The 27594-nt window shown below is 46.3% G+C and overlaps 1 protein-coding gene across 2 annotated transcripts in view; it reads left to right on the plus strand.

The window, feature by feature from the left end:
• Positions 1–25930, plus strand: part of LOC137299390 (cysteine dioxygenase type 1-like) — a 49566-nt gene extending 23636 nt beyond the window's left edge. For both annotated transcript variants that reach the window (XM_067968095.1, XM_067968093.1), the window contains exons 2-5: positions 10051–10128; positions 14231–14391; positions 17229–17398; positions 25751–25930. In XM_067968095.1, coding sequence (XP_067824196.1) covers positions 10051–10128; positions 14231–14391; positions 17229–17398; positions 25751–25780 — 439 coding nt within the window. In that variant the 3' untranslated portion in view covers positions 25781–25930. The remainder of the gene's footprint in view (positions 1–10050; positions 10129–14230; positions 14392–17228; positions 17399–25750) is intronic.
• Positions 25931–27594: the final 1664 nt, after the last annotated feature.

A 27594-nucleotide genomic window follows, 5' to 3' on the forward strand; every position in this document is an offset into this window, starting at 1 on the left:
CTGTTAAGGTGTTCGGTGATATCAGTGAGAAAGGCAAGGTCACTGAGCCAGTCTTTATCTCCAGGTAAACTGCTCTCCTCAACAAGTTCGCCCTTTTCTGTTAAAAACATTAACACTTTCTCTTTTAGTTTCCAAAATCTCATAAGAGCCTGTAACTTTGACAACCAACAACGTACTTGGCAACAAAGAAGTAATTCCTTGGCATCGCCTGAATCATCGTCCCGGAATTCACGTCAATTTAATGCACATGCACAAATTTTGTTTATACAGCGTGCCACAGGATCGAGGACGTGCGGAAAGTTCGTGCCTTTGGCACAGAGGGACTCTTGGCGAATGATGCAATGATACTTGAATAACTTGCGTTCCAAAAACTTTTCAAGCCGAGCAACACAACCATTTCTTTTGCCAGTCATACAGGGTGCCCCATCAGTCTAATTCTGACCAGTTCAACTTCTTCTCTTCAACACATTTCTTCAATTCTGTAAATATGTCCTGGAAATGAGGGGTGGAAATGAGAGGACGCAAAGATAGAAGTTCTTCAATCACATCGACGTACTTATTTACACACCTGACAAAAATACTAAGTTGCGCCGTTTCAGTAAAATCACAACTTTCATCCATCGCTCGCGAAAAATATTTGCAAGCAGAAACATGAAATTTAATTTGTTCTGTGATGTCACTAGACATTTCATCAATTCTTCTCCTGTGATGGTGTTTCGGGAAAGTGCAATTTCATCGACCATTGATTTGATTTTGGGATCACCAGCATCTGCAGCAAAAATTGACAAACACCCTTTAATGACCTGTTCTCCTTCAATGTAAAGTCGCTTCTTCCTGCATGGCAGGAAAGAAACCTCATACGATACTCTCACCACAGACACCAATTCCTCTCTTTTTCTGCTGCGAGACTTGCCTTTTTTCTTGGAAATAATATCTGAGCGTACAGTTGAACCAACTGGATATTTTAAGTTGAATTCCCCATCCTTCTGTTCAAAATGCCTTTCCAAATTATTTCTTTTGGGACAGCCACGGTAGCATCACAAATCAAACGAATTGACTTCGACGTTTTATCTGGAGTAAATGAGAACAAATATTGTTCTTCCCAAGCAGGATTAAACTCTCTCATAGCCATGTCTTCTTCATTCTTTCGTTTGGATGTGCTCAGTTTACTCAGAGACATTGTTAGGATGGAAATGAAACAAAAACTATACTCACCACGAACTAAGAAAACAGTGCAAAACTGATATACTCACTCAGAAAAATCAACTGCTGCGGCCGCGTGGCGAGGGCTTTGAGGGAGAGAGAGAGGGTGACATCACTTCCTCGGGAGGACGTGATGGAGTCCGAGCTGTTCCCACAGCGAATTAAATGAGGAGCACTCATCCCACGTGATGGAGCCCGAGCTGGGCACGAGCCTCAGCCTCGTCGCTGAGTAATGTCGCCACCGACTGCACGGGACCGGCCCGACCCGAACGATGCAGAAAGGGAGAGTGCGGCCACTCCTATGGCGTGCCACTCTTCGGAGAGAGGCATGCCACTTGTGGTACATGTGCATGGGGTTTGTATTTGTTCCTATGTTCCTAAATCAACAAATGCAAAATAATTAAGAAATCTGATGATCTCAGGGGGACCCCTGAGTGGCCCTATTGTATAAGTACTTCAGACACATCAGGTGCTACATTACTGTGAAAGATAATGAGGCTCTATAGTAGATTTGTATTTAGGCAAAGAAAAGGGCCCCAAAATTGCTCAGCTGTTCCAATGAATTCCCAACAGGTTCAACTCAACTGTTGCAAATTCCACCCTGAACCTAGATACGTTGTGTCCCAGCCTTATTTGGGAGTTTCCAGTGGCCTTGATTTGGGACAGAACCTCCACTCGAGTCGAGCAAGATCTTTACACAAGGATGGTTGGCTGCTTCCTCAAGAATTAGACTTCAAGTCATTAAACTATTTTTCCACTCAGCTGAACGAATTTGGCCTTGCCCAATGGCAAACAGATAATATCCGTGTGGAACTGGCATGAAGCAGACTGCACATTTTTCATTCCTCTGGAATGAAACCAGAGTGGTTTTCCTCTTGTTCCAATCTTCCTCCAGTACCCAAAAGGTTAGGCCAGAGGGATTCTGGACTCGAAAGCTTTAATGATCCCAACTCTCTGTACAACGTGGCCCACTATTGGAGCACTTCCTATCTCTGGCTGCATTTGGGTGCAAGATGGGTGAGTTGAGGATTCAGCTCTTGACCATTAAGGCTAATGTGTCTCTTACTCTGATGCATCTTAACCTTTGGATGTTTTGTACCTTTATAGATATGACCCCGTGCACATTTCTGCTGTAGCGAGTCTCTGCCCCTCGGTATCACCTAGGTTACGATTTGCTCCTCAAACGTTGGCTGTAATAAATCTTCCAGCTCCATCTCTTCCTCTTCTTTCATTTCCTCTTTCCCTAGTTCCTTCTCTTCCTCAGAGGCCACAAAGCATTTCTCCCTCAAACAGACATCTATGGATCAAGGTGTGAATGAATCACCCATGAAGATCAAAATTCTATATTTAGGACTTTTAGCAGATTGTCTGTGGCCAATATCATTCTAAAGATGTGTGGATTAAATTTGAAAGTGCATTTTCCATTCATGTTTGTTTCGTGCAAATTTAAAAGGACAAAAAAGCTTAAGTCTTAAAAAAAGCTACGTGCAATCTTATAGTTGTCCATAAAGTTAGATTACATGTATTTGATCCCTATATATAGCAAATGCCATTGTTAAATGTGTAATGTAAATGAATGTGCCAGACTCAGAGGAGTCAGTTGATCACTCCTCTGTCAGTGAGGCTTTTTCTGGGGGACGCAGCTCCAGCCTTTCATTGAGAGCCACCTCACATCTGAAGGTCACTTGTCGTGCACGCCTTTATGCATTTTATTCACAATGTCCTTGCACTAGAGCAGTTTTTAAAATAATATTTTGTCTGGTGTCTCATCCAAGTGGGCATTCTTCATGGGTAGCCTGGACTGAGCCCAATCTTATTCGTACCCAACACACATACATGCACACACATTGCAATAGATGTCACTGGACAGTGAGAAGCAGTGGGACCCCTGATAAGATTATCCTTTCTCAGCCAAGGGGTGCTGACGCTAACTGTAGCATTCCTACTGAAATCAGCTCAGAACTGGCCAGGGATCTAAAATCGGACCTTCTGCTCTGCATAGCTTCGTGCCTTAAACCGTTCAGAGATGAGAAGGCACCTCAGAGCAGTTTTCTATAAAGTAAGATCTGCATTAAGAACTATGGCCTCAGTTACACTAATTATCTTATACGTGAAGGTGGACAAATGTTGGTTAGATTTACATGCCCTCTTTTTTAATATAATTGGCTGCAATTATTGTCAGACAGAGGCCAATACAGCTCAGCAGATAAAAGCCGAGCAAGCTGTGCCAAATGTCTGGTTGATTATAAAGCAAATGTCATTAAGATTGGCAACGTTAGGACACATGAGATGAAATTGCTTGGTGGCCAGTTTGGAATTGACTGCAAAATATGTCAAGCCGAAAAGAAATTCATTTTGGCAGATTTATTGTTTTCCTTCACAAGTCTAAATTGGATATTTGATTATTGCTAATCTTGGGAACATCTGAGTGTCTGTGCCATACTGATCTCCCATTTGATATAATTAGTACAATTGATTAAGACTATCCTATTTACAAAGCACATTAAGGAAATCTGACGGAGGGGCTGGGGGAGGAGGGGTGATGAGTTTTTATCTGGTTACAGTGTTGGTGACATGGTAATTGTAGAAGGAAGATATCCTCTCATCATTTTCTAGCAAAATTATCAACCAATTCTTTTTGAACTTACTTATGTACAAACTGACAATGTTTCCCCAGAGGGAAACCATAGCCTGCATTGTAATGGGATTGACGAGCTTCGCCCATGAGTTGTTTGGGGCCTTGGAAGAGCCCAGTATGGAAACTATGCCTGCTCTTAGCAGGCATGACTCTCACTGTGCCCAAGGAAAGTGAAATGACCAGAATTCCCAGGATAGCCGGGGAATGACTCCAGGCACACTCCAAAGCTGACTGCAGGTAGGGAGGGTGGAAGGAACACTCAGTACCCGACTTATTGTAGACAGGGGTGCAAACCCCGAAGATCTGGGTTCTGCCCACTTTGTGCCCCTTGAACTCCCAGGATTTTCGGGCTGTATGTCACCAGCACATAGCGACCGTAAGAAATCTTCTTTCTTTCAAAAGTAGAACATTAAGAAAGAACTTGCACTTAAAGCGTCTTTTACATCCTCAGATCATCTCTAACTGCTTTAAAGTCAATTAATTACTTTTGAAGTGCAGTGATTGTTGTTTTGTAGACAAACATGGCACAACAAGGTTCCACCAACAGCAAAAGGAATAAGTGAATGGTTGATTTGTTTTGGAATTTGTTGAGGGATAAATAATGGCCAGTATGTCCTGCTCCCTTCTCTTCAAATATTGCATCGTTTACATCCACCTGAACATGCAGACAGGACCCCATTGCCTCATCTGAAAGATGGCACCTCTGACAATGTAGCACAATTATCCGACAATGTGGAAAATTGCCCAGGTATGTCCTGTCCAAAAAAAGCAGGACAAATCCAATCCGGCCAATTACCGCCCCATCAGTCTACTCTCAATCATCAGCAAAGTAATGGAAGCTGTCATCAACAGTGCTATCAAGCGGCACTTACTCACCAATAACCTGCTCACCGATGCTCAGTTTGGGTTCCACCAGGACCACTCGGCTCCAGACCTCATTACAGCCTTGGTCCAAACATGGACAAAAGAGCTGAATTCCAGAGGTGAGGTGAGAGTGACTGCCCTTGACATCAAGGCAGCATTTGACCGAGTATGGCACCAAAGAGCTCTAGTAAAATTGAAGTCAATGGGAATCAGGGGGAAAACTTTCCAGTGGCTGGAGACATACGTAGCACAAAGGAAGATGGCAGTGGTTGTTGGAGGCCAATCATCTCAGCCCCAGGACATTACTGCAGGAATTCCTCAGGGCAGTGACCTAGGCCCAACCATCTTCAGCTGCTTCATCAATGACCTACCCTCCATCATAAGGTCAGAAATGGGGATGTTCGCTGATGATTGCACAGTGTTCAGTTCCATTCGCAACCCCTCAGATAATGAAGCAGTCCGAGCCTGCATGCAGCAAGACCTGGACAACAACCAGGCTTGGGCTGATAAGTGGCAAGTAACATTCGCGCCAGACAAGTGCCAGGCAATGATCATCTCCAACAAGAGAGAGTCTAACCACCTCCCCTTGCCATTCAACAGCATTACCATCGCCTAATCTCCCACCATCAACATCCTAGGGGTCACCATTGACCAGAAACTTAACTGGACCAGCCATATAAATACTGTGGCTAAAAGAGCAGGTCAGAGACTGGGTATTCGGCAGTGAGTGAATCACTTCCTGACTCCCCAAAGCCTTTCCCCCATCTACAAGGCACAAGTCAGGAGTGTGATAGAATACTCCCCACTTGCCTGGATGAGTACAGCTCCAACAACACTCAAGAAGCTCGACACCATCCAGGACAAAGCAGCCCGCTTGATTGGCACCCCATCCACCATCCTAAACATTCACTCCCTTCACCACCGGCGCACTGTGGCTGCAGTGTGTACCATCTACAGGATGCACTGCAGCAACTCGCCAAGGCTTTTTCGACAGCACCTCCCAAACCCCCGACCTCTACCACCTAGAAGGACAAGAGCAGCAGGTACATGGGAACAACACTACCTGCACGTTCCCCTCCAAGTCACACACCATCCCGACTTGGAAATATATCGCCGTTCCTTCATCATCGCCTGGTCAAAATCCTGGAACTCCCTTCCTAACAGCACCGTGGGAGGACCTTCACCACACGGATTGCAGTGGTTCAAGAAGGCGGCTCACCACCACCTTCTCAAGGGCAATTAGGGATAGGCAATAAATGCTGGCCTTGCCAGCAATGCCCAGATCCCATGAACGAATAAAAAAATAGAACTTTAGTCCTACTGTGAGGCTTGAACCCACAACATTCTGCCTCAGTGATGAGAAGGATAACCAATGAGCTTACATTAATATTCCATTTTTCTTCACTCTAACTCCTTAAATCCAATGTTGAACATCTAAAATCTGACTGCTCTCCAAATACCAGAATCCTAGATCTACTACTGTGCATGGGAGTCTGGCTGGACTCAGAATTTCAGAATCCTGGATCTACGAGTCTCCACTTCAATGGGCACTGAACTTGTATGTATTTTGTTGCTGCAAATTTTGTGAATGTTGCCAAAAGCTCAGCATTCAGCTCATGAAAGTCTCTTTCTTCATTTTCTGCATGGTGACCTCACAAACAAAGTCCTTCATTTTCTTGCCAGTACATTCCATTCTTGAGGCCGTCTTTGATGTGTTGTGAAATGTTCCTGATGGATAAAGCCATCAAAACAGACTGTATGGAAACGGGTCAAATGAAAACCAAACAATCATTTTCTCACTCTCTGTTCCCTCCCCCCACAACCAACACACACCGTCATTCCATCCTCCCCACCTGCTATGACCAAATTTGTCCTCCTTCTCCACTGACTTTCATCAATGCCATTGATGGCAACTCAAGATCGAGAACAGATCATGGTCATTACGGCCTCATTGCAGCTGCCCTTGCTTACATTGCTGACAGAACGCAGTAACCTTTTAAGAAGCCCAACCTGTTGCTACAGCAGTAGACTAAAGACAGGTGGTATGGAAATTCCGTCCCATTGTCTTTGCTCAATGAGTGGACATCAGTGATATAATAAAGCCTTTTTCTACAACTTCTTGTTGCACCAGGCAGCCAAGCACTATCGAAATCCCTTCACTCTTTGCCCAATGTTAATTAAACATCAGCAGTAACACTAATGAATTGTTGCTTTGAAATCACCCTTGGTTTCTCAGCTGCTAAAAGTAATTTATTTTGCTTTCTCCCTCAGCTTTCACAAAAAAATAAAGTCATATCAGGCTCCTTTTATTTTGAAAAAATATATGGAAGCTCACAGCAGCTTACCTTTGCATAGCAGCTTTACATACCAGTTTTACCAGTTAAGAGTTGGTATAGTTAAATTAAATGTCAAACGTATCCTTGTTCCCTTTAAAACATCTTTAATAACTATAACCTCCCCTCCAAAAATCATCCTGTGCGAGTTTCCTGTAGAGTCCTGATCATACGGGAGGGACATTGGCAAGATTCCTGCCACTATGTAGCAAAAGTGGGACCCACGGGGGTTTTCAGCCCAGGGCCATGATCTGGAAGACCCCAGTGCCTTCAGCTGCCTAGGGCCTATGCTGTGGAATTCCCTCCCTAAACCTCTCCGACTCTCTATCCTCCTTTAAGACACTCCTTAAAACCAAGCTTTTGGTCACCTGTCCTAATATCTCCTTATGTGGCTCGGTGTCAAATTTTGTTTGATAACGCTCCTGTGAAGCGCCTTGGGATGTTTTACTACGTTAAAGGCGCTATATAAATGTAGGTTGTCGTTGTTGTTATAGCATACCTTTAATCTATTCAAGCCCACCTCCCTCCAAATGAGCTGGAGTGACCAATGTAACACTGCACCTCTTGTGTCCATCACTGTTGTATGCACTGTCAAAGGAGCAGAAGCAGACTCAGCCCATCAACTTTCTTTTCATCCATTCATGCACCTGGACCTCTGAGCAGATGGCCAGCAAGTCGCAAGAGTGACTGGAGCGTGATTTTGTTTTCCCAAAGGATTCAGTCCTCATCTTGGTGTCTTCTCATCACTGTGGGAATTCCATGGGCTGGGGAACATTACCCCACTCAGTCTCAGGATCACGTATTATGAGGTCAGACGTAATATGGAGCAGACACAGAAGGAAGCTCTCTCTAACCTGCACCAATGGATCTTAACCCCAAACTCTGAGGAAGCACTCCTTGTACTGCACCTCTCACATCATCTATACTTCTGGTTGCTCCTAGTGCTAAATAATAGTAAAGTTTGGGCCATCTTTGTCTACCGATGCTCGGCACTAGGAAAAGGATTGAGACTGTTATTTGTGATAATCATTTAGAGAACAGGGCCCTGAATTTCCTTGGGGCCAGAGGCATACCTGGGGTGGAAATCCAGCAGTTATAACTTGGTGGGGGCATCAAATGGGGTGGGACCCAACAGCACCGGGTTTCCGCCCCAAAGATCATCATGTGCAAGTTTCCTGAGGAACCCTGATCATACGGGAGATTCCTGCATCCAGTACGAATAGCAAAAGAAGTGGGGTCCACAGGAGTTTCCAGCCCAGGGTCATGATCTGGAAGATTAAATCCTGTAGCATTTAAATTGCCGCTGTCCTTAAAGGGGACCGATCTGAGAGTTTCATATATATTTTAGTCAGTTTTGCTGCTTGGACTGAGCCCAGCTTCCCAGCTCTCTCTTTTACTCTCTCCCCCACTTCGCAGCCAGTGCTCAAGATGCGCCAGTGCTGGTGTGGGCACCTGCCTGATCCACCTAAATTCCTTGACCCTAGAACTCCAGCAGGGTCTGGCCCTGTCCTTGGTGGCGCATCATGATTTCCATTCTGCCGCATACCAGGACTACAAATCGGCAGGTCTCTGACCTTTTCAAAACTGTGATCCAGTAATGAGAATCCCAGACACAGACAAGTTTGGCTGTATTTTCATTATTAATTTAAAAGCAAAGTGAACTGTTGGGTCGGATGCACTTCCTTAGCTAAAGATATATGGCGTAAGACTGTGGGAGAGTTGAAAGAGGGGGAAAGGTTGTTCTATACACAAGTTATCGTGATGGGTGATGCTGTGGATAACTTACCTGCTCCTGACCCGGACTTGCTCTCCTGTCTATTCTGGATTTTCCACTATTCACCTCTCTCTGGTTCCCGGTCTCCAGCTGACCTCTCTCCAGCTCTCATTTTCTTCTCTCTGTCTCCAGATCTCCTCTCACATCTCTCCGAGTCTCCCGCTCCCTGACTCTGCACAGCGGTGACAGCAAAGTGGAACAGTCAGCCGTGCTATACAATCAAATTTCTCAATTGGGGAGGGAGAAGGGCTGAAGTTTCCTAATAAATAAAAATGGGAGACACCCCAGAAAAAGTACTGTGGAGCTGACAATGCGATGCTGGGTGCCGATAGCTCTGGTGCACATTGGATGTGGGCAACCCATGTTATTGGGCACTGAGGCCTACAATGCACCCATTACACATAGTGCGGAATAATACAGTGGAGAAGTACCGGGGACCTGGTGCCGGGGACCTGTGTGCACAGGGCTCATTAAAAATACATTCTATAATGTGGCCACAGCACCGGAACTGCGATGCTGGATCTCTGTGTCCACATGATGGTTTACCCATCTCTTCAAAAGAGTCTCTGCTCGGTAGCTGCATCAAGTAGCTTTATGTTGACCCAGCGATTTCATTGTTTATTTTGTGAATGCCCTTGGATTTCACTATTGCACCCATCAGTCATTAGCTGAGGGACTGTTATTAAGCTCTGCCTAAGTAGGACCCATGGTAATGAGCCTTCACCTGCTGGTACAGGACAAGGGCATAGTCGTAGGATGCATGCAGTACAGACGGCCTAGGTATCTGTTACAAATTTCGGTCTACCTTAGATATTCTCTTGGGTTCGCTGGTGTTGGTCACTCCCATAAGTGGTCCCCACATCTTACATTCAGGAGTATGCCTGTACTGCCCAATATCCAATCATATGATAGCTTATCCCAGGACATAACAGGCACTCAGATATAAGGCTAAGTAAAGCACTCCCAGCAGGGAAAGATACTCAAAGGAATAGAAATTACAGTGTTTTAGACCTATCTCCAACTCGGTTCCTTCGATTGAGGTTTCCCAACAGGAGCACAGGATCGCTGAAATTATCCTATGGTTCCCTCCCTGCCTGCATCTCATCGACTAGTGAGTGGAGTAGAGGAATCGACCAAATCATAAAATTGAGATGTAGGAGCTGGCGTTTGTGGTTTTTTTTTAAAGTTCTCACTTCATCCTAATCTGCACGCTTTAATCTGATCTTGTATTTTTGCAGATACACTCGAAACCTCGTGGATGAAGGAAATGGAAAGTTTAACCTGATGATTCTATGCTGGGGAGAAGGACACGGCAGGTAAAGGAAAACCACAGAGGAGAATGACACTGAAATCCAGTACACTTTTTTTAACCAATTTTCTCTTTTGGAGTCAATAACACTCGCTGGGTAGAATTCTACTCGTGCCAGGCACCCTTTGCCAAACTATCCATTTTCAATGTTTGATTGTTGGTGAGTTATTCAACTATGAGGGCATCATAGTCAGCCCAATACAGTTTCCACCTAATATCGGTCCCTACGGGTCCCTGGCTACGGACTCCTGCCGCTAGTTTTCCTACCCGCCTGCTGGCCAGGCTGTCCATTTGGCTGCCCGGCCAGGAGGCAGCCCAACAATATTGTAATGAGGCCCTGCTGTTAGGGTTGGCAGGGCCTCCAGGTCCCTGGCCTTGCTGGGTTTGCTCGGCAAATTACGCGCTCCTCCACACTCCTCCACACTCTCTCCGGCTCCCTATTAATATCAGGATCATAATGTCTAGCATGAATTTCCTGTCCACCACACCTCTATCACACTTCAAGTGTCACAGTGCAAATTTCTACATTGCACTTAAAAAAAAGATTAAAGAGAGAAGAGTCATTTTTAATGTACAAAGTCCACCCAGCAACTGAAAATATCTTAATTAATATAGGAGCCAGAATGTCTGAAACCCGTTACTAACCTCACCAATCACAGTTAGAAAGAAGGAAAAGAAGTTAGGGTTGAGACCTCCAGCCTTTAAAACAATTGATCGGGGGGTGGCGGGGGGGAGAGAGGCTGGAGATCGGAGGGAGGGAGGCTGGAGATCGGGGGGGGAGGCTGGAGATCGGGGGGGAGGGAGGCTGGAGATCGGGGGGGAGGGAGGCTGGAGATCGGGGGGGAGGGAGGCTGGAGATCAGGGGGAGGGAGGCTGGAGATCGGGGGGGAGGGAGGCTGGAGATCGGGGGGGAGGCTGGAGATCGGGGGGGAGGCTGGAGATCGGGGGGGAGGCTGGAGATTGGGGGTGGGGGGAGAGAGGCTGGAGATCGAGGGGGAGGGGAGGCTGGAGATCGGGGGGGGAGGGAGGCAGGTGATTGTGGGGGGAGGGAGGCTGGGGTTCGGGGAGGGAGGCTGGAGATCAGGGGGGAGGGAGGCTGGATATCGGGGGGGTAGGCTGGAGATCGGGGGGGAGGGGAGGCTGGAGATCGGGGGGGAGGCTGGAGATTGGGGGTGGGGGGAGAGAGGCTGGAGATCGAGGGGGAGGGGAGGCTGGAGATCGGGGGGGGGAGGGAGGCAGGTGATTGTGGGGGGAGGGAGGCTGGGGTTTGGGGAGGGAGGCTGGAGATCAGGGGGGAGGGAGGCTGGATATCGGGGGGTAGGCTGGAGATCGGGGGAGGGGAGGCTGGAGATCGGGGGGGAGGGGAGAGAGGCTGGAGATTGGGGGTGGGGGAGAGAGGCTGGAGATTGGGGGGGGGGAGGCAGGAGATGGGGAGGGAGGCTGGAGATCGGGGGGAGGGAGGCTGGAGATCGGGGGGGGAGGCTGGAGATCGGGGGGGGAGGCTGGAGATCGGGGGGAGGGAGGCTGGAGTTCGGGGGGAGGGAGGCTGGAGTTCGGGGGGAGGGAGGCTGGAGATCGGGGGGAGGGAGGCTGGAGATCGGGGGGAGGCTGGAGTTCGGGGTAGGAGGTAGGCTGGAGATCGGGGGGGAGGCTGGAGTTCGGGGGGAGGGAGGCTGGAGATCGGGGGGGAGGCTGGAGTTCGGGGTAGGAGGGAGGCTGGAGATCGGGGGTCGCAGAGGGATGTTGGAGATCATGGGGGAGGGAGGCTGGGGATCCATGGGAGGGGAGGCTAGAGATCGGGGGTGGTGGCTGGGGATCTGGTGGGGGAGGGGAGGCTGGAGATCGCGGAGGGAAGGCTGGAGACCAGGGGCGGGGGGAGACTGGAGATCGGTGGGGAGGGACGCTGGGGATAGTGGGGAGGGAGGCTGGAGATTGGTAGGCTAGAGATCGAGGGGTAGGGGAGGGAGGCTGGAGATCGGAGCTGGGGAGAGGACAAAGGCTTGCTTGAGGGAGCTGGGGGGAGCAGTCCTCCTCCTCGTGACCCACCACTGCTCCCGCCTCAGTTCAGCTGCCGGGAATCTCTCAGGTTGGGCCTCCCCCTCGTTTTCTGTTAAATTTAAAGTTGCAGCTCCGATGATGTCATCGGGCCGTGATTTTAGTGTGGATTTCGGCCCCCGCTTGCCTTTTACAGGAACCTTGTTCTTAGCCTGAATTTTACACTTTGTCGGGGGGGAGGGGGGATAGGTATTAAAATCAAGGCCAATGATCCTTGCTAAAATGATTCATCCAAAACTCTTGGGGGATATCATGGAATTCCAGGGGCTCTAAATAATTAAGTGCTCTAAATACATGATGTTCTGACCAGATGAATAACAAATTGATGAGAAAACTTTACAGGAATGAAATGGAGAGAGAAATATAATAAAAGGTAGTCTACTTCTCCTTTAACTGTATTATTGTAACGCTCAATATTCCAGCAGTGTCAGCATAGTTATCTAGAAAGAGATGAGTGGTGTTTTTACAATGGGAGATCAGGTGATCAATTGTCAGTGAGCGAGACGATGTAAGGAGAATGTCGAAACTGAATGGAGTACTTGGTGATTGATTCTCTGACCCATTACAGGTAATCACCTGGTTAACATGATTATTATGAGAGATATGGGGCATGATTTTATCTCGGACCCAGGAACCCAACACGTCCGTAGATATTCGTGTGGGGAGCCCGGAAGCCAAATGAGTGCGTCGCAATCTGCGATCGCAACTCAATTAAAGGTGAGTATTTGAGCTTCCTGGTTTCCCATGTGCCAGGCAGCCAGATTGACAGGCTGGCTGCTTGTCGGAAGTGAAAGGAGCCACGAATCAAAGAGGGAACGAGAGATCGTGGGTCGTGGAAGAAATCGGAGGGGGTGGGGAAGTGGGGGAAAGTGGACAACACCAGACAGGCAGAGGTCAATTTTACGATGATGTCATTGGCGCCACGATGCAATTTTAACTCAAAAAATCGGGAGGCCTGTATAGGGCCAAACCCGACAGCCAGAGTAGCTAGCAGGTAAATACTTTCATTTAACTTCTTTGAAGATTCCTTGTAGGTCAGGAGGAGACGGAGTGTTCCCCCGAGCCCCCAATGAATCCTTTGGCCTCCCCAATGCCAGCATCTTCTTTCAAACCCTCACTCCCCCCACCCCGCCACCTAGCATTAACTTTATGCTGCAAAGCCGGCATTTATTGCCCATCCCTAGTTGCCCTGAGAAGGTGACGGTGAGCCTTCTTCTTGAACCACTGCAGTCCGTGTGGCGAGGGTTCTTCCACAGTGCTGTTAGGTAGGGTGTTCCAGGATTTTGACACAATGACAGTGAAAGAACGGAGGTGTATCTCCAAGTCGGGATGCTGTGTGACATGGAGGGGAACTTGGAGGTAATGGTGTTCCCCTGTACTTGCTGCCCTTGTCCTTCTAGGAAGTGAAGGTGACAGGTTTGGGAGCTGCTGCTGAAGAGGCCTTGGCAAGTTGCTACAGTGCATCGTGTAGAAGGTACACACTGCGGCCACTGTATGCCGGTGGTGGAGGGGATGGATGTTTAGGTTATGGATGATTCACCCAGTTGTGCTTCAGGTATACTCAAGTTTACACCCCTTTTGGAGCAGTCTGCTTTGTTTCTTGCCTAAGTGGCCATTCTTTCTTTGTCTGCCTGGACCGTGAGTGTTAGCAGGCTCTTAGAACATGATCTGACACCAATCATATTCTCACCCAAAGTCCACATGAGCGGGATCAGTCACTGGATAGCAATTAGGAGCAGGAACTTGGCTGATTTTTAGCCCAAGGTCACTAAGGCCATATGTAGCAACCCCATTGCTCATTTTGGCTTTGATCAGCCAATTCAGCACAAACCAGAATAGAACCTGGGACCTTTGCATCAACATGGCTCAGTGCCACCCTGGGCAGAGCCTTTACTCACTAGCATTTGGGGACTTCTGTTTTTATTTGAAATTTAAGCATCTCAGGCAAAGCTAAAATTTTCTGACCTATGCTTAGTTTATCGACTCTCTTTCATTTGTTATCTCTAAAGAAGTGTCCTTTATGTTTGAGTGTCTTTCCTCTGGTTGCTCCGCAGCAGTATCCACGACCACTCCAATTCACATTGCTTCCTGAAGCTACTACAGGGACAGCTGAAAGAAACACTGTTTAATTGGCCAGATGTCAAGCTCAAGAACCAGGAGCTGACCAAGCAATGGGAGAAAACCTTTCATGAAAATCAGTGCACCTACATCAATGGTAAGGCTCTCTTCAGTAAGGTCAGGTATCCCTTTTGACCAGGACCGAAGCTGCCAGATATCCTACACTTGTAGTTCTAAGCCTGCTAGTAACAAAGTTGCTTACTACTTCCACTGCTCGATTGGATTGGTCCAGGTGTGTGTGCAGCACTGTAGGAACTCCCAAAGGAATTCCCAACTACAGCAACCAAATTGCAGCAGCAAGCAACAATACTGGAGGAAACTCTTGTAAAAATAAATCTAAAGATGCAAAAATAGTGTACGAAACTAACACTGGAAGTTAAATTAAACTAAAAACCCATGTTTCTTTTTCAAACAAACCCCTACAAATGTAATATGAACTTGTCCAACACAAACCTAGCTTTAAATATCCAACTTTAGCAGGGCAGGCCTGTGGATTGACATTTATATGGATAAGGTGAACATCAGAAGTGGAGTTCACCAGAGAATTGTGTGCGTGTGTATTCATGTGCCTATTAAGGTGGTGAGCACTCATTTTATTGAGAAATGTTAGTCTTGAAATGATTGTTGCTGACATTGGACGAAGAACGCTTAAAGATTTCGAATGACATTACTTTCCCCATTATTTTGATGGCGGCTTTAACCTGTTGATGACTATTGCCACATTAAGCGTTCCTCCACTAGTCATTTTTATTCCTACTCTGCAGCCAATGACAGTATTGGGTCCTCCAAGGTCAGGCACTGTGCAAGCCAGGTTCATCAAGAGCTCCATGACAATGGCTCTAAATTTTTTAATCTTGAGAAATCTAGATGGAGGCCCAAGGCCCATAGTGCAGGATTCCACCTAGGTTAAAAGCAGCAGCAGAAAAGGCGAAGAATGATGAGATGCTGTAGTTAGGTATCACCACCAAGTGTAGGAGATGCTGCAATGCATCTTTATTCTGACTCAATGATGATGCAGGGAGGAAGAAGAGAATGTAAGACTATTTATTTGAAGTTTAGAAAGAAGGAATGAAGGAAAAATTTTCAGAGAAGGAATGTCTGTAATAATATTAATAAAATAGATACAAAAAAGGCGAAAGAGTTTGGAGGCTAGAGGTGAGATTACATTAATTAAATGAATTGGAAGTAATTATATGAAGGATCCTCGTGTTTGATCAATCTCAATGTTACCAACACCTGCAACATTATTGCAAAATTTGCATTTTTGGTTTAAAGGCTACTTGAAATCCCAAAATATTTCCTTAATGTCTGTAATGAAATTTATACATAGGTTGTAAAAGGAAAGTTTATGACCGAATGTCAGGAAACACTTGTTCACAAAGAATGAGCAATACCTGGAAATAAAATATAAAGAGCTAGTTAGGTGCTGTAATCGGGATAATGCAGGTTACTATGAGCCAAATGGGCCTAATGGCTTCCCAGTGTCTGGACTTATCTTTATGAAGATTTTGAGTTTTTTTCTGCTTTTCCAATCAATTTAAGGTAAAATTAATTTTTTTTTCAGCAATGTCCTACCTGGTTCCCCTCCTTCTCCTCCCCTACTCTCCCACCGTGGCCCCTGCAGTTTTGCTCCGATCTCCTGCGGCCCCTACGGTTCTATTCCCCACTCTCCCAGCCCCCGCGGTTCTATTCCCCACTCTCCCAGCCCCCGCGGTTCTATTCCTCACTCTCCCAGCCCCCGCGGTTCTATTCCCCACTCTCCCAGCCCCCGCGGTTCTATTCCTCACTCTCCCAGCCCCCGCGGTTCTATTCCCCACTCTCCCAGCCCCCGCGGTTCTATTCCCCACTCTCCCAGCCCCCGCGGTTCTATTCCCCACTCTCCCAGCCCCCGCGGTTCTATTCCCCACTCTCCCAGCCCCCGCGGTTCTATTCCCCACTCTCCCAGCCCCCGCGGTTCTATTCCCCACTCTCCCAGCCCCCGCGGTTCTGTTCCTCCTCCCGCATTCTTTCTCTCAAAGTCCGCCAAATTGTTGAGTTTTTTTTAAGTGGGTAGGAACACGATTGAAACTGTGTTCATAAATTCATTAAACATCCATATGAAATCCCTTTCTCTGCTGTTTTAACAGATGTGTTAAAACGGGTAATGTCTCAAAGAAAGGGAACTGAGGGAATTTTAATACCATGGTCTTTTTACAGTGACACAAATGTTAATTAGATACGAGGTAACCTATTCTGACAATTCTTCAATGACAGTTGTTCAAAGGCACCATCTGAGCTACAGAACTTCGTAGCCATTGCAGATAGGGTGGTAACTGCAACCACTTTGCGTTTAAAGAAAAGAACTTGCTTTTGTTTAGAGCTTCCTCATGACCTCAGCACATCCCAATGTGCTTTACAACCAATGGATTATTTTTGAATTGCAATTACTGTTGTCATGTGGTCAAACAGGACATCCAATGGGCAAACAGCCAGATCCCACAAATAGCAAATGAATGAATGACCAGATGTTTTTGGTAGTATTAGCTGAATGAGAAATGTTGGCTTGGGTGCACAGTTCAAGTTTTATGTAAAGAAAAAACAGGGAAATAATTCACAGAGACGAAGAAGATATCAGATTCAATCGCCAGTCAGTGCTGAGTTATGTGACTAAGCCAGGGTAGCAGAGGAGAGGAAAAATCAGTCAGGGTTAGCACATCCAATCTTTAACCAGTAACCCCTGCTGGAAGGTGCATGGGCATCAGGTGATGACAATATTGCATTTGGCTACGATGTTCCTTGCAATTGAGCAGCCTGCTCATGATCAATGTCACATGCGTGAGGTGCCAGAGGGCAGATGATGCCCACATCCCAGCGCAGAGAGAAAATTAAAAAATTGGAAAGAGAAAAGTTACTCCAATTAACTAACTGATGCATACTTCCTCCCCCAAACCACAGATACCATTGGCCTGCACCGGGTGGAAAATGTGAGTCACACAGAGTCGGCAATCAGCCTTCACCTGTACAGTCCACCATTCGTCAGCTGTCATACTTACGATGAAAGAACCGGCCATAAGAACCAAGTCAAAATGACTTTCTGGACCAAATTTGGTGAACGCACTCCTTTTGTAAGTGTTGAAGAAAGGCATCTGGATAAAGCGTGTACAAAAAGGCCACAATAAATGGGCTTAACGGGCTTAAGGCTCTCTGCACCTCTGCACTTGGGCAATAGATGCCCAATGTTGCAACGTGATGGTTGCAGCAGTGGTTTCTTTCTGTCATAGATCTCTCCTATTGTTTAGAAATGTGGTATAAAGTGGATGACCAGATGTCAGTAGCTCCCTTATGGCTCAGTGGATAAACGCATCACCCATTGTGATACTGAGGTGGGCAGAGTAACAAGATGCTGAAGTTCAATCCCTAGACTATGCTGTCAGCTGATCTCAGCCAAGGCAGCAGTATAGGTCCTACTGTTGACCTCAACATCCTGAGCACAGGAACTTGTGGTGATGCAACCACAAGAAGATTGTTATAATTTGCAGTTAGAGATTATTCCTGCTCTGTTAAACTTTTCCTTCTGTATCTTTTGTCTTCTGTTTAAGTAATTGAATGTATGTAGATTTTTATCATGCTAAAGGAAATGGTACACAATTTTACTAAACGCAATCGGAGAGAGATTTAGGTGAACTCACATAGTGGCAATGGGAACATGATAAAACAATGCACAAGCAATTAGAGGGATTTCTTAAAGGAATGAAATAGCAGACGGGGGATGTTATATCAGAACAAAGAAAGTCCCAGGTTTTAAGAAAAGGACTGGCGGAGTTTGTTCATGGTCCTTCATAAACGTAGGCATGGAATTTTTATCTTTTCCTGCGCCTCCCATTTTAGAGTTTTAATTACATTAGTCCCAATTTTAGATCACGTCTGCACTCAGGCATGCGTGCAGGGAAACATTCACATTGGCCTAGGTATCGGTTCCCCTGCTTGACACAACAATCCAAATTGGGTACCTTCTATGATGCAGTTGTCCTGTCAGACAGCGTTAACTTAAGCAAGTTTACCCTTTGCCTTTACACTTTTCCCTCTAAGTATCCCACAGAATGTGGTTCTGCCAATTCGGTAAATACTTGGGTCATAACATCCACAATAGGGAAGAATAGGGTAAAAATCGAGCTTTATTCTTATCCCTAACTCAGCCCATTGAGTGAATAGAAGCGTATCCCAGGTTACGGATTGATGATACCAGTGGAACTTCAACCCTCACATTTAAAAAAATTCGTTCATGGGATGTGGGCGTCGCTGGCGAGGCCGGCATTTATTGCCCATCCCTAATTGCCCTCGAGAAGGTGGTGGTGAGCCGCCTTCTTGAACCGCTGCAGTCCGTGTGGTGAAGGTTCTCCCACAGTGCTGTTAGGAAGGGAGTTCCAGGATTTTGACCCAGCGATGATGAAGGAACGGCGATATATTTCCAAGTCGGGATGGTGTGTGACTTGGAGGGGAACGTGCAGGTGGTGTTGTTCCCATGTACCTGCTGCTCTTGTCCTTCTAGGTGGTAGAAGTCGCAGGTTTGGAAGGTGCTGTCGAAGAACCCTTGGTGAGTTGCTGCAGTGCATCCTGTGGATGGTACACACTGCAGCCACAGTGCGCCGGTGGTGAAGGGAGTGAATGTTTAGGGAGGTGGATGGGGTGCCAATCAAGCGGGCTGCTTTGTCCTGGATGGTGTCGAGCTTCTTGAGTGTTGTTGGAGCTGCACTCATCCAGGCAAGTGGAGAGTATTTCATCACACTCCTGACTTGTGCCTTGTAGATAGTGGAAAGGCTTTGGGGAGTCAGGAGGTGAGTCACTTGCCGCAGAACACCCAGCCTCTGACCTGCTCTTGTAGCCACAGTATTTATATGGCTGGTCAGTTAAGTTTCTGGTCAATGGTGACCCCCAGGATATTGATGGTGGGGGATTCGGCGATGGTAAAGCCGTTGAATGTCAAGGGGAGGTGGTTAGACACTCTCTTGTTGGAGATGGTCATTGCCTGGCACTTGTCTGGCGCGAATGTTACTTGCCACATTTGTTTCACCATTTCCCTTAGAATATGAACGGACAAAGTCGTAGTCCCTTAACATATCTTGGACTCGCATCAAAAATCCCAGTGTTTGATCAATAAAATAAAGTACAAATGGTTGCCCGTCCTATTCCCTTTGCTCGCTCGTTTCCCTTGTATATCATCTCATTTATTTTATCCTGTGGCTGAGTGAAAAACTTGGCAATGTTGTGTATGTTATAGACAGTACATCGTTCTTCCTGTGCTGGCTCACTTATTGCATTTAGGATTGGTGCATCGACCAGTTTGGCCCACGCATGTTCATAATGATGCACCTGTTTCTTTACAGTCTCAGCGTCTCCCAATTCCAAATTGACATTCCTGTTCCAAATACCCCGTTATCGCATCTACCCATCCCACAGCATCCGAATGTAATTGACTTGTTCTGTAGATGCCTTCCTCTGGTATGGTTTCTACCCCTGTTGTATTATCTAACACTCTCTACCTCTCGTTCCCATTTTATCTGCATGTCTCTTGTGCGCATTCGCCACAATACCATAAATTGGACGTTATTCACTTATGGCACATTTTACAGTTTCTAAGTCTCTATCATATTATGCGCCCCAATAATAAATGAAATTAATATCCCATTGTCCATTTTGTTTCATCTGTGGAGAATGCACTCCGTTTTCTTAGGAGACTTGGAATAGAACACCCTATACAATCCTGACCTGATGTCTCAACTGTCTGTTGTCTTAGACGCTCTGTACTTTGCTACCAGCTAACTTCCCCTGTTGGACGGCTGTAGACCCACAGGGTCAAAATCATCCCAAATGTGGAACTAACTGTAAGGCAACATGATTTTAAATCTTCTCTGCGGTACTGACTGAAAGGAAGGCGGAGCCAGCTTCATCACTGCAGCTCCATACTCAGGCAGATTGCAACTGAATTTAAAGAAACTTTGCCGAATTGAAAAGAAAACAATCGACTTAGATCTCAAATCTCACAGACATAAAATAGAACATAGTCCTGTAAATGTATAATAATTCTCCAAGCTCTTTTGATTTCTTCTTGTACATTTAACTGTGGTACTATGCTTAGAAAACACAACGATTGAAATGGGACAACAAAGGCTGCTTCAGTTTTGTGATAAAAGAGGAAATGTTGCCAGCTGCAGCCTGCATGCTGCAGAGTGCAACACACTTAAAGAGACAGTACACTAAAAACTAAAGAAAAATTCAGTAACTTGTAACACCAGGAGAGACAGAATCTTTCCTTTTCACCCTGTTTTAAATCATCTATCCTTTATCTCTCATCTGAATTTTCAATCTCTAATGTTTCCTACTTAACTTAATTTTGTACTGATTTTAAAATCTCATGTGGGAAAGACCATTTATCAGGTTTGTATTGGCTCTCCTGTTTAAAAGTTTTCTCCTTCTCCTCCATTGCTGGAATAATGCGGTATAGTGAATGGAAAGGGGGTACGGGGGAACCAGCGGGAAGTTCTAGTCTCTTTCTCGGTTCACCTTCTAGAACCTCTACGACTGCCTCTCTACCTTCTGGTCTTTTATTATGTAACTCGCTTTGGGTTTGCTTAAATGATTCTTTGACTTCCGTGACTTCTATTTCGTAGTCCTCATCTAAGCCTTCAAAATCTACTTTACTCTCATCATCAGCTCCTTGCATCATTGTGTTGTCTGGGGAGCGATAGTTCGCAGCCTTCTCTGCCAACTCTTCCCCGTCTACCTCGTCTCCATCACCACCTGCTTGGGTCATTGTACAGACACTCTTTCTCTTAACTCTCAACTGTATCTGTTTCTGTTGTTGGGTAGTCAGGAGGGTTATTAATTTAACTAATTTTTGCTCCACTCCTCCTGGTTTTTGAAGAGTCATGGTTCGATTTCCCTCATTGTTTCCAGCCAGGGGGGTGGTGGGCACTGCATTACTCCAGCAGCCTACAGTGTAATAACCCATTTTCTGACATCGGAAACACCTCTTGTTACAAACTTCTGTTCCTCCCATGACCCCTCGTGTTACAGCAGCCACCAGCCTCGTCAGCCCGAAATTCCTGGATCATTAACTTACACGGTTTGTGGTCGACCAAATTTATGGGTCGATACATAGGGCTCGATTTTCGCACCCGCAAGCGGGTGCGTTCATGGCGGGGGGTTGCGAAAATCCGGGATTCCCGGGGCAGGTCTGGAGCCCGGCTCCAACCCGCCCACTTCTGGGTTTCCCAGTGACGCGCTGACATGCGCGCGGAACCCCCGCATGTGGGACTCCCACCCGCAATTAAAGCCGGCGGGGTGCCATTTAAAGTACTTAAACAGGTACTTCAGGTCGTTTACAGACCTGATTGATCTGATATTTTAGGAGGGCTGGGATTTTGAAATTAACTGAGACTGTTTCCCGTACTGGGGGAAACACTCCCAGCTCAAATGGACGTGTTGCAGCTGTCAGCCTGTGGCAGCTGCAAAGGTCCATTTGACAGGTGTGGGGGGGAGACCCTCACTCATTGCAGGAAGCCACTCTGTCACTTTAGACAAAGTTTGGCCTCCACCACCCTCCTCCTAACAATAAAATTCACCAACTTGCACACTTACCCCGGTGTCCAGACACATTTACCAACCTTGCGGACCCCCTCAGATGTACATCTTCCTGATGGGGGCCGCCATAGCTGTAGTCATGACCTCCTCGGAGGGCGAATAGCATCACCAGCCTCGCCGGCCACGCCATCCACCTCAGACAGGTGGAGCTCCACATCACAGTGCTGTGACACATCCACCTGCACAGCAGGAGGGAGGGCAACCGCAGAGAGAGATGCGTCGCAGAGGGCACTACCCTCGCCACAGGGTCTACAGACCGAGGCTCAGCTTCCTGAACCTCTCTGAGCAGCAGTGCACACGGAGGCTCAGAGTCACTCGACATGTAGTCGTGGACATCTGCAGCCTCCTTCATGCCGAGCTGCTCCCAGCTGGCCCGAGCACCATCTTCTTACCTGTCACTGTCAAAGTCACCACTGCCCTCAACAACTTCTGCTCCGCATCCTTCCAGGGTGCCACCGGGGACATCGCCGACGTCTCTCAGTCGTCTGCACAAAAGAGCCCTGCCAATACACCTACACCCACTCTGCAGTGACACAATAAGTGGCATCAGTTGTGGGTCTTCATAGTGGTCCTCAGGAAAGGGCATTATTGCACAAACCAGACAAGATTCGCAAAGACGTGGCAGTAGTGGTGACAATATAATATGTTATGTGAGTTAATCAGAAATCAAATATTGGTAAACACCATGAGAAACCCTCAAACACCCTTGTGCATCCCCTTCATGCTCACGACACGTTTGCCTTACGCTGCCTACTGCACATATGTGATGCATGCCCTGTGGCTGCAGCACAGGTAGTGGCAGGTTGAGTGAGGCTGACCGTGAAAGAAATGCATGAGAGGGTGAGTATGAGATAGAGCCATGAGATTGTATGAGGATTGGGTTGAGTGGTAGTGGTGGGATGAGTACTGGTGAAGTGAGTAAGTGCAGGTAAGATGAGGATGAGCTTTAAGTGGGTGTGAGGAGTAATGTGATAGAGTAGTGTTGGCAGTGCAGAAGGAGATGTGGGGTGGGGGCGGTGATGTGGCGGATGGAGGGGCGGGGAATGAGTAAGTGTACTCACTTCGGCTGATCTACTTAGGTGATTGAAGCGCCTCCTGCACTGTATGCAGGTGGGCGATATGTTGGTAGTGCAGGTGACCTCCTCTGCCACCTCGAGCAAGGCCTTCTTGGTGGCAGAGGCAGGCCGCTTCCTCCCACCCGCCGGGGGAAGATCTCTGTCCTCCCCCTCCTCCTCACCCCATCCAATGATACCTGGAGTGAGGCATCATTAAACCTGGGAGCAGCCTTCCCCCTGGGCTGCTCCATGCTGTAATTTTTCCTATTTTCTGCAGCACCAGTCAGTGGAGGACTGCCCCTTTATTGCGCATGCGCAGTCCGCCCGCCGCGCAGCTTACCAGCGGGAAACCTGGAAGCACAGGTAAGTGGCTCCAATTAGCCTGCGATTCCATGCGGAGCACCCTGATTTCACTGGGCACATTACCCACGCGCCCAGTCGACCCCCTGCTGAGAACCCGCCGCCCTGCTAATATCAAGCCCATAATTTCCCTTAAAACCCCTCCACAGTCGGCGAGTTCCAACTTTAGTCTCCCATTTTTCTCTGTAAGTCTATCGCTCTCTTGTAATATTTTCTGACTCTGTAGTCCCTGTGCTGTTGCAGTTTTAGCCACCAACTGCAAACTCTCCAGCCTGGTCAAGACATCAGTCAGACGTTCTTTCAACTTCTTGTTTTCATCTGTTTCTTAATTTCTCTTTTCATCTGACTGTCTCTTAGTTTTCTTTAACTGATTCCTATTTTCCTCTTTTAATTGTTTAATCATTCCTCACAGGTAAGTGCACACAAGTTAGCCACCCACATAAGGGTCTTTTTGCCAACTCTCACCTTCATCTTTTAATTTTGAACTTGATCCTCGACCCATTCTATGGCCGTCTCATAGGCTTCATCCTTCTCCACTATTTTCAAGATTCATTCTAAAGGTTCCTTGCACCCATTTAGTTTCTATTTTAGTTTCTTTTCTAACATTTCTTGCCATGATCACTTATACTAAAACAAAACCTTACTTCCGGAATTTGACCAATTCGTGTCTTTTGTGATCAAATAAGTCTGTCTATTTTTAAACGTTTTTTCTTTTAAATGTTTGGTTTTATGTCAACACGAAACATTGATTAGTCCGTCCTGCTACGGTCACCATTTTGTGACAGATTCGGACGTGACACCAAATGGTATTCAATGTCTCATTTATTAGTAGTCAAACCAAACATGTAAAACTACTTAATATTAAAAGACAGTAATAATAGAGATGGAAACAATATTACCCCATTTGATCTATGGGCAGAGTTCGTAATTAAGTTGGCGGCGTAGTCATTTCGAGTCTTCTGACGGCTGTGTGTCCTTCTCTGGATCCTCTGCGCTGAGCTCAGGAGACATTGGGTTTTTATGGCCCCCTGACCGGTTTCTCACACCATATACGGAGTTGTTATTCACAAAACCCTTATAGATTTACAAGATTGTTTTTCAATGAATTTAAGATGGCCGGCTTGTTTTAACATTACTCACCTGGTCACAAGACCCTTTGCAAGGTTGTTTTTCAAGGTGGCTATTTTGTTTGACCGCACTAATCTAGCCAGCTCATCTTGTCCTCACCTTATCACTATTGTTAGATTATCGTTCTGCTTTTTGGGTCATTGTTCCTCTTTTACCACATAGCTGCCTTGCCTCACAATGAGGGTAACAAGCGTCAGTCACTAGTCAAAGGTTAACAGTTTACAATTCAGCAAAATAAGCTGCACACTCAGCAAAATACGCAGCACAGCCTGCAGAGCATGATGGTTAGTAGCATTAAGAAAATTATATCAATTTGTCCTCATTTCCAATATTCTTACAGTACTCCCCATGCCAACGCGTTCATACGCCATGCCACTGTGCATTGGCCCACAGTCAGCCATTTATGATTCAATGCATGGCTGTTTCTCCTACCTGGATACACAGCCAGCCAAATCTGAACTGTTGACTGTTAGGATACATTATGAAGGTGCAGCCTCTCACTATGTTGTCAAGTTTTTTGAAAATACTATCAGTCAATCACATATATTTTATTTAAATACAGAGAACTAGAACCTATGTTTCATTATCATGGAACCTGAGCTTCATGTTCCTGCAAATAGGCACATAATAGCTGCTAGGCTGTAGCAGGGCCAGGATGGGTATGGCCACAAGGAGAATTGCTTGGGTGCAGCTGACCTTTGGGAGCTGGAGCCTGAAGTGTAGCGTAGTTGAGGGTCGATGCAACCACTCGGCTTCAATGTAGTTCGGGGGTGCCATACTGAGTAAAGCTGGTCTGTAATAGAACCAGGAGGGACATGACTACATGTAGCATTCCTTGGGTGTAGCGCAACAGCAAGGGGCATGGGTATGGCCACATGGAGCATTATTTGAGTGTGTCACATGCGTCAGGAGGGAGCCTCCCACATTGGTCATTGCTTGGGTGTAGTACGCCTGTGGGGTAGTATTTGCCACATGGGGCATTTACTGGCTGTCGCATACTGCGAGTGGGTTGCAGTAGAACTACGACCACATGGGTCATTGCTTGGGTGTAGCATACCTCGGGGGGCGGGACACAGTCACATGGAGTATTTAATGTGTGAGGCACACCTTTGGAAGTGGTTCATGCGCTATAGCATAGTGAAGAGTTGCAGTGTAGCTGAGGAGTGCAGTGACACAGTCATCGACATCATCTGTATTGTAACCAGAGAGGCAGAACGAAAGCACTGCTGTAGGATGAAAGGAGAAAGTGTGCTTGAATATAGCAGTGACGGAATGTTTTTTTATCACTCTAAGGAAACCTCAACATCTAAAGAAAATAACTGACAATGGACCAAGGGAAGCTGGGAAACACGGTACCTACTCCCACTGGTGTGTCTAAGAAGTCGCCGGATAGAGTCCGAAGAACATTTTTTTGGGGTGAATTATCTACCCAGTGAGAAGTTATTTTCTTTAAATAAACATCTAGCCATCTGATTCTATTTTTGTGTGATTTTTTTTTAACTACAAAAAGAAGTTTCAAAATGGTTCTTGAATTCTGACTTTGACCCAAGACTTCTCTTTGCCTCATAACTTTTAATGTTCCCTTTCACATGGGTTCTTTCTAGTTCCTCTGTCAGTGCTCATCAGCGGGTTATGGCACTGCTTCCCCAAGTGGGAAGCTAAAGGATTGGAAGTTTAATTTGGACGTGTTTTCCGTGCTGGTTGCCAGGTGAAGGCAGCCAGGCAGGCAAGATTTTCCCCACTTCCTTGTAGACCACATGTCCTTCTGGGACCCACAACTTCATCATCCAGGGGAATGCATGACAATTGTTTTCTTATTCCAGACTCTAGGCTCAAAATTATTGTTTGAGATATTAATGGATGAACACGTTTTAGGTTTATGCATCCAAGATGAGAAAAGGCCATCAGACTGTTACATCTTGCCCCCATCCTTTGTCAGATTTCAATCATCCCTTCCTCCCATCTCCTAGGAGAGGCAAAGAAACAGAGATTTATATTCAGGAGTCCTCTGTTAAACATTCCTCTCCGAACTCTCATGGGTGATCAGGCTAGCCCAGGAGCGTCCGAAGCCCACTAATTTCAAGAATAATTTAGTCTTATCTTCCAAACGCTGTGACCGCCTCGTTTTCCAAAATTCCACCTAATGCTCACCTGAAGCACCGTAAGGAATCTGTCACATTGATGTGGTATTTCCCTGTGCGCTATTCCAGTAGAGCCAACAACGCATTTAAAATAACCAGGTTAACACCTCAGCTAAAACAGTGGACAAAGGAGCCTTGTACCAACATGTTAAGCATTGACCACTAATATCATGAACAATAATTTATAGACTCATCAGAACGAGACTGCTTCCTAAAAGTGAAGAGTTAAATTTATACCTCTCTTATCAGACCTTGTAAGTGTTTTCGTCATGTGATCTGTGTCTCTACAACACACTGCCACAAGTGAGGCTGAGCTGTGGGAAAAGAGCGCGGGAGTGGGACTAATTGGATAGCTGTTTCAAAGAGCACAGGCACAATGGGCCAAATGGCCTTCTTCTGTGCTGTAAGATTCTATGATGTTGCTTGGTCAAAAGCTTAATGATCGATTGTCAACATCGTTCCAGAGAAGGTTTTGCTAAATTTTTCCATATTTGAACTCTTGGACAGCACAACCGAGCCTGAACCAGTCTTCACCTGACACCACAGCAACTCATTTTCCAACAAGGTTTATTGCACAGTAATGAGAACCCTGGCTGATTTTCCACTCCATATTGATTTTATTTGTTCTCAGGATGTGGGTAACACTGATAAGGGTTCATCTATCTGCTCTGACAACTTAGTGATTTGATAGGCCAACCCAGAGGCTAGTAAGAGTCAACCACATTGTGTATGACAAGAATTACGTGTAGGCCAGACTATGTAGGGCTGATAGGTTCCCTTTGTTGAAGGACATTTGTGAACCAATTGGGGATTTTTACGACAATTGGCAGCTTTCATAGGCACTCTTTCTGGTGCCAGTCCACAAATTACCAGATTTATTAAATTCAATTTCGCAATTTGTCATGGTGGGATTTGAACTTACGACCTTTGGGGTGCTGGTCCAGTACCATACCATAACATTACCGTACCCACATAACTGCAATATTACTAATACTG

This window comes from Heptranchias perlo, chromosome 29 (genome assembly GCF_035084215.1).
Source record: "Heptranchias perlo isolate sHepPer1 chromosome 29, sHepPer1.hap1, whole genome shotgun sequence".
NCBI classification, from domain to species: domain Eukaryota; kingdom Metazoa; phylum Chordata; class Chondrichthyes; order Hexanchiformes; family Hexanchidae; genus Heptranchias; species Heptranchias perlo.